This window comes from Nanorana parkeri, unplaced genomic scaffold (assembly GCF_000935625.1).
Source record: "Nanorana parkeri isolate BGI_ZX_2015 unplaced genomic scaffold, ASM93562v1 scaffold1808, whole genome shotgun sequence".
NCBI lineage: Eukaryota > Metazoa > Chordata > Amphibia > Anura > Dicroglossidae > Nanorana > Nanorana parkeri.
In genome coordinates this window covers 278,141-289,559 of record NW_017308076.1, presented here as the reverse complement: position 1 = coordinate 289,559, position 11,419 = coordinate 278,141, and the positions used below count along the sequence as shown (strand labels likewise).

Below are 11,419 nucleotides of genomic sequence, written 5' to 3'. Positions count from 1 at the left end.
CTATCATCAGAATAGATTAAATTGGCCTCCTGGCATGCATTGCATCTGCAAAAGTGTTTTACAAAAAGCCATTCCAACAGCAGTATGTCATAGCTGGCCAAATATGTAATCGGGCTATGAACTACATGTTCTAGAAAGGCTGTGTGATGCTTTGGGTTGTAGAGATTCCATGGGGTGATGATAAGGGTGTATGGAATTACAGCTCGTCAAGCACTTAGGAGGCCTCTAGGATAGACTGGGAACAGGGCTTAGAGTAAAGAAGGCAGCAAAATGGTGTATCATGGATTGCACCTAGTTTATAATGCAACAAGGAACTTGAAGATTCACACCATTCTTGGTTTATGTCTACTTTCCTGGGTCTGTAGAATTTTCTTTGCACCCAAAGTTCAGATATACAGTAGACTTAAAGATTCAGAATTCCAATTTCCCCATCCATGCTAAACAGGTGATGGCTCAGGCACAGAATGAAGGCAGATGTCATTCTGCATCGCAGATTCATAAATGACTCATTAGGCTGTAATTAGCACCGATGACAAATGTAAGCATTTCAGTTTATACGGTCATAAACGGAGAACTATGACCCAACCTTTTTATTTTGCCATAGATCTCTTTAGGGGTCACAGGGGGACATATACTGTGTCCTCTTGTGACCCAAATTTCAGCATATAGAGGGCTATTGTCCGCTATATGCTGACAGTGCAGAGCCGTGCTGCAGCCAGGACGGATCCCGACAATATTGTTAGGATCCACCCTGCTGCCTATATGACGGCTGGCTCTGCCTGTCTGAAGGGAGAAGATTGGGAATTGAGCGTGTATGTGATTGCTCCTTTCCCGATCAATAGAACCGATGTGTGACCGCTTCAGTGTCTCGCACCGTCTCTAACTATGGGGATGAGTGTACTTCACTCTCCCCATACTTCTCCTTTTAATTAGCGGGTGTACTGTATGTCCTTACAAGTTCAGACGCAGCATTGAAAGCTTTTTACACAGGATCTTTCTGCCAGCAAGATCTTGGGTGAATCAATATGGCCGTGTCCATGAGGCCTAAGAATGCCAGTATATACAGTATAACACTGGGGGGAATTTATCAAAACTGGAGCAGACAGAATATGAACCAGTTGTCCATGACAGCCAATCAGCATCTCTCTTCAGTTTGCTCAGGTAAGATTTGAAAATGAGAGATAGAAGCTGATTGGTGGCAGTGCAAATCTGCTCCAGTTTTAATTAAATTCCCCCCAGTGTGTCTGAGTTGAGGAGGATCAGTTGTATGCTATAAACAAATTATACACAGTATTTATTTCTTGATATTCAGATATCTTTCCCAATCCCGTCCGCATCTTGCCATTCCCTTACCCAAATTCTATATTTGCTAGTTAATTTCTTTGCAACTTGTTCTGTTACTACTCCGCATATCATATGAGTACTGGTCTGAATCTCTGTTTGCCATCTTTGTTTTGTGTGTCTGTTTATGATGCATTGGTCGGCATGAGCCCAGACACAGTGTGGCATTCTCTGACTCCAGTTCTACTGAACAAAATATAAAATGGTTTGTATATTTGTTTTTCGTTAAATGAATATGAAATATTACTTATGAATATATTGTGTTTTCATATTTAGGCAGCAGGCAGAGCATTTGGCTACTATTAACCACTTCCGGGCCGCAATACGTCTATAGACGGTGGCCCGCAGAAGTGGTTAAAACATGAACACGGCTGCTGCAGCAGCCGTGTTCTTGGTACCGCTTGTAACAGCAGGCGATTGCGATTGCCGTCGGCTCATTTGTTCCGTGCGGACGCCGTTGGCTTTCCATGGCACCGCTGTCCCCAGGGAGCGGCTTGGCGGGTCTCCCTGCAATGATCGGAGAGAGATTCAGCAACTTCCAGACGCTGATCTCTCCTCCGATCACTGGACCTGGAAGTGATGTGTATTACATCACTTCTGGTGTCACTCTTACAGTCTCCTACAGTCTTTTAATTTAGTTTATTTTTTCCTAAAAATACTGGTTTCATAAACATTTGCACAAAAACGGTGCGACATAGAAAATTGCAACTAGCATTTGTTTTATTCCCAAGGTCCTCTGCTTTCAGAACATATATCATTGTTTGGGGGTTTGAAGCGGTTTTCTAACCAAAAATGTTTATTTTATCATGTGTGCGCAAATAGTAAGAAAATGCCATGGACAGCAAGTGGTTACAGCTCTTGCTGTTTACAGAGTTCAGTAGCTCAAACCGAAGTTTGCGCACAAAACTGAATAAGTCAAGGCAGCGACTCATACACCCTCTCTCGCACCCTAGAGAAATTAAGTCAATAGATACACAAGTGTTTGAAAGGAAACAGCATATTCAGAATATAAAAGTTAAAATGATAGGTGCACTTTCATACAAAGTACACTTGTGCTTTCTCCCTCTCCACTATGCAAGTCAAGTCCGCCTCCTAATACTTGCTTTGCAGTCGTGCCCGTGACCTTCGCACTTTGTTTATATTTGCATATCGATTCTGTATGCTGACAGTGCAGAGCCACATGCTCTATTGTTGGGAACCACCCCGCTGCCTGTTTGACAGCTGGCTCTGCCTCTTTAGAAGTTGTGCCTGTCCCCTCCTGTCTGTCTCTCCAGTCAGCGCTGGAGGAGCAGAGAGAGGAGGGGGGAATCCCTATGCGGAGTGTTAACTGACAGTCACTGCTCTCTTCAGGGAGAAGATTGGGAACTGAGCGATCAGTGGTTGCAAGCTTGAAAAGCTGGCTATACATGTATTGTCACCATAATCATCATCACCATAATCAGTAGTATGTGATCGCCCAGTTCCCAATCAATAGAGCTGTCATGTGACAGCTGCAGTGTCACACGTCGGCTCTAATTATGGGGATGAGTGTATTTCACTCTCCCCATAATTCTCCATTTTAATCAGGGTTGGCCCTGATATGTTTACTCAGGGTGCCGGGTTTAAGATATTAGCTAAACTTATTATTGCCCCTATCAGTTTTAGAAACTACAAATGTGTAATGTTTAAAGATCTGATCGACTTCATGGTTAGAAATTCTACAAATGTTTTTGTGTGAACTGAAGACCTTCTTTAACACACTGTGAAATCTTTGTGTCCTCATTTTATGTTCATTTATTCATCTTCATTTTATATTTTTGCCCTTGTAGCTCTTGCATCATAATATGTTTTGCTGATTTCAAATCTGTTTACATTGTTAACATTGCTTACATGAGTCATGGTGGTCAGAATACTTGATATTGGCTTCATATTTTATCTAACACTGGATGCCATTATAATGCTAAGCATGAATACTGTGTACATAGGCAAAAACTGAAAATAGTTAAGCGGCTCTTTTTCTTGGTAGCTAGAACATGTTCCTAAAGTGAACTAATCAACATTTGCATTTATGCTGCATGTAAAATAATCTGTTCACTGCTGCTTCTTTATGACTCATTTCTGCAGAATCTGCTTTCTATAGTTCCTCTTCTCTTCCAGTGTATCTCCAATAGTTGTTTCCTGCAGCAAGGCTGACAGGATGTAAGGCCAGTAACTGCTGGGTGTTAGAATGTTTTTGTATGTCTATCCTAAGAGTGTTTTATAGTTGTACCTACGCAAACTATATAAAAGTTATTTTTAATTTCTTTTGTTTCAGGCCCATGATGAACACGTGAAACAAATGCTGAGAGTAATATGTAGGGACATTGCTGAACTAGACATAAGTGGGTGCTACTGGCTGTCTGCCCCAACAGTGGACATATTATCACGCTGTAAGAAGCTAACTAAACTGAATATGGAAGGCTGTTCTGTTACATCCTTGCGTCTTTCCAAAATTCTTTCAGATCTTCATCATCTGCGCTCTTTGTCGGTTGATATCAATGCAGGGTTTGATGCCGGAAAGCTAAGTAGTGAATGCAAAGCAACACTCAGTCATCTAGAGGAACTAAAACAAACTGTCTATGTACCATCCTATGGAGTTGTGCCATGCTGCACTAGTCTCAAAAGGCTTCTCCTTTATTTTGAAGTCTTGGACAGAACACGTGAAGGAACAGTAATGTCTGGGCAACTGATGGTCGGAGAAAGCAATGTACCCCATTACCAGAATCTGAGACTGTTCTATGCACGTCTTGCACCTGGTTATATAAATGAGGAAGTTGTTCGATTGTATTTGGCTGTGCTTAGTGACCGGACACCAGAGAATCTTAGATCGTTTCTCATATCTGTCCCAGGAAGCCTAGCGGAAAGCAGAGCTACCAAAAATTTGCTTGAATCAATGGCAAGGAATGTGTCTTTGGAGGCATTTCAGTTGCCTAAATACTGGTTGAATGGATCTTGCTTACTTCAAAACATGAAATTTAGTTGCCCATCATACTTAAATTTCAGTGGCTGCATGATTTCTGGTGATCAGCTTACACAGAGGATTTTGAATGGTGGAAAAGACTGTAAAAGTCTTGTTAGTTTGAATCTAAAAGGCTGTGCCTTATGCCTCATCCCCAACTTGAATTCAAGAAAACCTGAAGATGACATAGATAGCTCCATTTTGTACAATTTAATATCTGCATGTTCCAACCTTGCACACTTAAATCTTTCTTCCGCACACCATCACAGTTCAGAGACTTCAGGAAGGCATCTCTGTGAGATTTTATCACAACTAAAAAACTTACGTTCTCTTTCTTTGCCAGTGTGTGCTGTAGCCTACAACTGTACACCACTATCTACTCCTAGTGCTGCGCCACCCATGTTTGGCAAAAAGGTTCGGGTTGGAGTGAAGACTTGCTCAAAACTACCTGAAGAGCAGAGTATACCTAAGCAATGCTCTGCCTTCTGGAAACTCCTAAAGGGAACGCCAGTTCTGAAAGTCTTGGAATTCATTGGCTCAAACTTTTATTCTGTTATGCCACGGAATGATCCAGCAATACGCAACACTTATCCACCTTGCAAGCGTTCACATGCTGTAGTGGATGCAGAAGTGGCAGCAATCAGCCAGCTTACTTATTTGGAGAACCTTACACTTGCACAGCTTCCAGGAATAGTTGCAGGTTCCAGCCTCGTAAATATTGGCATAAGCTGCCAACAACTGTGTAGTTTGTCACTGGCAAATATTGGTATGATGGGCAAAGTAATGTACATGTCTTCACTGTGTGAGATGTTGACACACTGCAAATGTTTAAAGGATCTAAGGTAAGACTTATTAACCAACATTTTACTAGAGGTTCCTGTTAATGTCTAATAGATTTAAAGTCTAACTTTACTTTTGTTAAAAATTAACATCCTCACTATTAATGGTTCAATGCAGATCTACTACCTGTTGCTGTTTGATAGAAAGTCACAACTTCTTTACATTCGATTCCTCCTTCACTTGCTTCTTCTTGAGTGTGAAGGCTGGCCATACACTGCTTAGATTTTTTAAATAACTTTCGTACAAAAGGACTTTCTTTCCAAAACTGGCATACGATGCTCTTCCAAAGAAGATCAAATTTTTTTCCACATGCCTCTGTACAAAAAAGAACCATGACGTGTTTTTGCCTTACTGGGCCTTAGTCATACCGAACGTTCTTTTGACTTTCTATTAGTTGAAGGGGTCAAATTTATGATCGATTTCGTCCAAACTCAAAGGAGCAGGAAGGAAAATTGTTCTCGGACTAATGAAATGTGGTTTTTATTCGGGAAACTCAATTCGTTCCAAAATCAAATTAGAGTTTGTCCGACATTCGTCAAATGTCTGGTGGCATTATCGGGTTGTAAAGAAAGCTCTTTAGTACAACTGTTAATTTGTAGATCTACTAGTGTATGGCCAGCTGAAGTTGAAACGTCTATCTGCTATAGTCACATAACTAGAGGAAAAGCAAAAAAACACCGGCGCCAGCACCCGCGACTTGTATACACACAAACTAGTAACACTAGTGATGCAGCTCCCACTGGTCAGGGCAACCGACAAACTGGAAAACATAAAGCAAAAAGGAGCACCTCCATAGTGTAAAACAGTATTTAATAAAAAGAAGGCACACAGCTAGGGCTGTACTTACAAACAACTGTAGAACACAGGCATGTAACAAGGATGGGTAAACGAAATCACGAACAAAGACGAGCTGGAGTATTGATGTTAAACCAGAGTCTTCTGCCCCCAAGTATTCCACGGGTTTACATATTTCAGAAGCAACGCCCCCTTCATCACAACCTATCTATATAGGTTATCGATTATTTGGTTGGGTCTCCCAGCTCTCTCCTCCATGCTAGGAGAAGAGCACAGCAAGCAGTGTGCGGGTGCAATATCCAGCCTTCTATTGGCAGTTGCAATTTGAAGGGGCCAATAGGAGGCTGGCTATTGCACCAGCCCACTACCTGCTGTATTTACATTCGACTGCTGTCCGAGGAATCTTGCCACTGGCAGCTGTCATTTCCTGGCTGAACCTATTCAGGCGCCATGTGCTTACAATACAATTATTAAAATAAAAATGATAAAAGGTGGGAAAATAAGTAATTTTTTGGTTTTGGTCTGGCAAATTCTGCGACGGGTGGTGCATTGCAATGCCATTTGTTTTAATGGCACCGCAAACGCACCTTTTACCCACCGTGTGATCGCCTGCATTGAAAAGCACGGTACCACAATGCCGTGCGTTCCTGTGCAGCGCGATTGCAAAAAATTGTGAATTCAGTTTTATTCTAAAGTAAACTTTATAACACTCCATTTGTGTATTTTATTTAAATTAAGGATGGTATTTAATTTTTCTTATCCTATTAATTGGCCAACTAATCGATTATGAAAATAATCATTAGTTGCAGCCCTAGTTGTAAAAAAAGTGGAGGTACTTGTAAAGAATAAGTGCATGTTTAGAAAAAGTTTACTTATTCTTTTTGCCCCCCTTCCCTGACCTACACGATCCCACGCCCTCCGCAGTTCGGTATTAACCGAGATCCAAAGGCTGCAGCTTTATTGTTTGTTGACATCCAGCACTTCAAGTCTCCCACTTCTGGCTGTGTCAGGAGTCTATGGGGCTGTAATGTGCAGGTATGTCCAGCAGAAGGAACACTGTGGCTCTGGATGTAAACAATAGAGGAATCGTGCCTGTCGGATATGGTTAAGTACGGATCTGTGGAGAGCGAGGGTGGTATGATTTAAGTCGGGTGGGGAACACAAAAAAAAATGCACTTCTCTTTTAAATTCAGTAATACCTGTTTGCATAATAAAATATTAGTGGTCTTTTGTTGCTGAGCTCGTCTCTCAAATCTCTGTGCGGCATTGTAGTCTAATTCTGGGTTCTCTTATGTTGATTGTCGTTCAAAACGAAGCACCTATAAATACAATTTTTTGTCTCTGCTGTCTGTTTATGACTTGCAGGGTAATGAAAGTTGGTATTATGCAGGTACTGCAGAAGAGAAGTGCTGCTATTTTTCTTAGTCTACTAAAAACTGATGTTTAAGTTTTTGGTTGATGCTGGAAAATGAAATCTCTTAACAGTTTCTTACGTCTCTCTGGAATACCACTGATAAAAAATGTTTTGTCTTAAGTTCCCAAATCTGCAAACCTGCCACAGCAAGAACAAGGGATTCCACTCCCCAGTTAGATTTTGTTATGCTATGTGCTGGAGAATGCAATAAGAGTTGGGAACATCCTAAAACATCATGGTTTTTATTTTCAGCAGAAAAAAATAATTCCACTCCATGATGTATTTCATAAAAATGTTAAAAAGATTTTGTAAAAAACAGTGTCTGTGTGATGGGAAAGAAGGAAAGTAAAGAATTAGGAGAGGTACAAATGTATATTATTGCTAATATTTCCACATGTTATATGAATATGGGGCTTCATTTATTATTGAAAGCTCAGCTCCAGCAATGAAAAGAAATCCTTTTTACCACTTCAGCTTCCCGTACCTAATCTATACTGGTCATATGACAGGCTCATCGTCTTCTTTTGGTTGGTAGTATAAGAGGGTCTAGTCCACAGTGCCCACATCACTTCCTGGTGACATGGATGCTGCCCATTAACTGTTGGAAGAGTCCATCACCAAGTACTTACTAAGTTCTGAAGTTTTCCAGTGTGACATCATGATGAGGAGAGGGCACATGAGCGCTCGGCTAAGCAGTGAGGAGCTGGTTGCTGCACAGGAAGAAACACCACGGGACACCAAGTGACAGCTTGAGAGACGTTTTCCTGGGTTTTAAAGGCTCTTAAAAACACACAGGTTAAGTGCAGGTGGTATAGTGACACTTTAGAGCAGTTATGTTTCATCTGACCCCCTGTACTCCAGGGAAAGCGCTCCATAGGATAGACCAGAGAGTGCAAACTTTGGAGAAGATGTTGACAAGATATCTTGCTTGAACGGTGACTTGTGAGTATAAGATCAGGGGGTTAGTCAATTAAAGTGGTGCTGCACCAAAAGGCACAATTACACTTTAAGATGACTTTGATACATTGGAATGTAGCAACAGTTCAAAACAGAAAAGTAAGATCTATACTTGTATCATCTGTAAAAGCCTGACTAACTTTCTTTCGTGGACATACACAGGTATTAGCAGCAAGGTAATATCGATTAATCGATTATTGGAAAAGTTGACAACTTTTTCAATAATCGATTATAATCGATTATGTCGATTAGTTGTTGCAGCCCTAAATACAACCATTTTTAGCGAATGGAAAATATATTAATATGTTCTATAAGCATTTAATTACAAGCTCAATTTTCATAACTTTATTGTTTTTACTGTGATAGGCTTATAAAGAATAACAATGCAGAGTACTTAGTGGAGACCAATGTACTGGTGGCCTCTCTTGCACCTTTAGCCTCCAGGGTGTCAGGGTTTCTTACCCTTCCTTGTCTAATTGCTTGCAGCATGGCTTGTGTAGTGTTTCTGGCACCGTTAGTTCCTCTTTTGCGCCCTCTTATGCTCAAACCCGTTATCATCACTCTGTTACTTCTGGCAAAACGCCTGGCAAATTCCTGCATCAAAGTGATGATGCAAACACCAGCTCACTATTTAATCTCCAGGTTGTCCATTCGGTCTCTGCCCTTGCGCTTGTTCTGATCAACCAAGTGTGCTGCTGTTGTTCCTGATTTCTATGTATGACCCAGGGTCAATATTGGAAGGTCAAGACCAGTCACAAGGACAGTTGGGTCAGTATCAGTAAAAACAGGAACACAGGTCTGGTCACAAGAGCTGAAGACCACTTGGCAATCTCTTAATGCAATGCAGAGCCTTAAATAGGGTATTTGGTCTTAACACTACTAGTTGGCATGAGCACGCAAGGCAGAGCCTGTATCAAGATATGTGTGTATCCATTTGTTCTCACTAGCTTTTTGCGCATGTCGGTCAGCATAATCTTCCTGACAAACAACTCCAATTTGCAGTCCAAATCTCCGAGCATTGAAGTCATTTTCTTTATGTTGATATCTCTCAACACATTGTCATCACTTACCTTTTCCAGGTGTATTTCGCATAATATCTTTGCAACTTTTATTTTGTTTAAATGTTCACATGCCTATCTCTTCACCCAAAATACCTTTTCTTAAAAAAAAACAAAAAACATGCTACGAGTGCTATTATAACAATATCGGTGTTATTTTACCGGCCCCTATAAAAACAAAATCAATGTAAAAGTCAGTTTACAAATTTTCAATATCTGTATGTGGTGAGGAGAGCAGAAAAAAAGAGCTGTTTGATGGAGTGCTAAAATTACACTTCCTGAATTAAAATAACAATTTATGAGAAAATGGGGCTTTCAGTAGATAAATGTACATTTTTTGTGGAAATAGAAAGTAGGCAGCTTGGTGACATTTATGTTTGTGAAATGATCCTATTTAGGAGAAAATCATCATGAGCTAAAACAAGTAGCAGTGTTATAATAACTCGGTGAGCCAAGCCTGTGTATTAAAAATGTACTTTGTGCGTATTAGGTTTTTGTAGTTTTTAAATATTTTCACCTGATAATAAAAGATCTATTTAAAATGCAGCAACAGTTTGGGGCTTGATTCAGTTTAAATTCTTACATTGGTTGAGGGCAACAAGGAAGAGAGGAGAAGGACCATGTTCGGCTCACAATCCACTAGGTTCATGTACCTGATGTAAAAAGGGAGTAATAAGGGAGTAATAAGCTCTAATGGACAATTGCACTTGTTATGTTATGTGCAAAGGGTTGCTACAAAGTAAAAAAAATATTACCTTGCAGCACGTGATCCCCGGCACACAACGCCCAGCTTCTGGGCACCAAAGAGAGGGAGTGATGTGACTCAAGCAGCCCAGTTCTCCAGTCGCATCACCCGCCCCCTCCTTACTGTCATCCATCTTCAAAATGTATTCTTTCAAAAAAAACAAGGCATTCTGTGATTGGAGGCTAAATTATGTCACAGCCCTGCTCCTCCAATCACAGAATGTCTTAAATTCTCTGAAAAAAATACTAGACATTTTGTGCATGAGGCTGGGGCATCTCTCTCTCATACTTTGCAGCCACCCTCTGCACATAACAACCAGCTTTATAATGATAATTTACACACCCAGTGTGGTGTGTAGCTTTAAACCACCAATATTAATGCTATACCTTTTTTTCATGTAAACTGAGATATTGCGTTGGTCTGCCGAACTTAATTCTGTTGCTAAAATCAACGTAAATGGTGGCGGCTTACATTATCACTAACTAATCATCCTATGGAGGAAAGGGGTCATAGTAGGTGCTAGCCTGTGCTCTACAAGCCCCAGCATTCAGTGCACCCATCGAAATGCGCTTTCACCCTCTTTCCCTTTGTTCATTTCTCCCATCTGTTAGCTGATTGATGGACATGCTAAGGAGAATTAGCAGCATTCAATGCTCACCATTCTACCTCAGCAGTGCTGTATGTTGATACACTCGCCTCTGGCATTACTGTATACACTTGGGTGAAGCTGACAATACCCAATAAGAAAGCAAAATTTTGCTAATGCTTCCATTTCAATCAGTCAGCTAACAGGTGGGTAGAAACAGGGGGAAGCTGATTGGTTAAAAAAAGGTGCAGGTGTCCTTTTAACTCCTTCCCATCAGCCATATAAATATATGTGTTAGCATGAAAGTGGGCCTTATTCCATGTTGCCACATATATGTGTTGCTGTTTTGTGTTAGGACAATGCTCACACAATCCCCAGCACTGTGACTGCGCTGTCACTGACCGCTCCCAATCATAGAGTGATGATTGGAAGCTGGTAGGACAGCTCAATCACCTTGACCAAATAAGCGAGAAGCACCATGTGACATCAGCTGTCAGGGATTTGTGACTGTTTTACCTTCTGTGACGGCTGTCTCCAGCAACACAGTGATCATATTGGCTACCGTAGTATGACATCTTTGTATGAATCCGCATTGTTAGCAGGGCAGCCATCAGAAATTTCGGGGCCCCCTACACGGCTTTAGGCCGGGCCCCCCCGCCCGGTCCCCCTACCCCTGCACCGTTATTATTATACATATATATATATA

General features: G+C 41.1%; 1 protein-coding gene across 1 annotated transcript in view; it reads left to right on the top strand.

Annotated features, from left to right (window-relative positions):
* Positions 1-529: 529 nt before the first annotated feature.
* FBXL18 (F-box and leucine rich repeat protein 18) overlaps positions 530-11,419 on the top strand; it is a 47,668-nt gene continuing 36,778 nt past the window's right edge. The window contains exons 1-2 of the mRNA XM_018571674.1: positions 530-538; positions 3,635-5,160. Of these exons, the coding sequence (XP_018427176.1) occupies positions 530-538; positions 3,635-5,160 (1,535 nt within the window). The remainder of the gene's footprint in view (positions 539-3,634; positions 5,161-11,419) is intronic.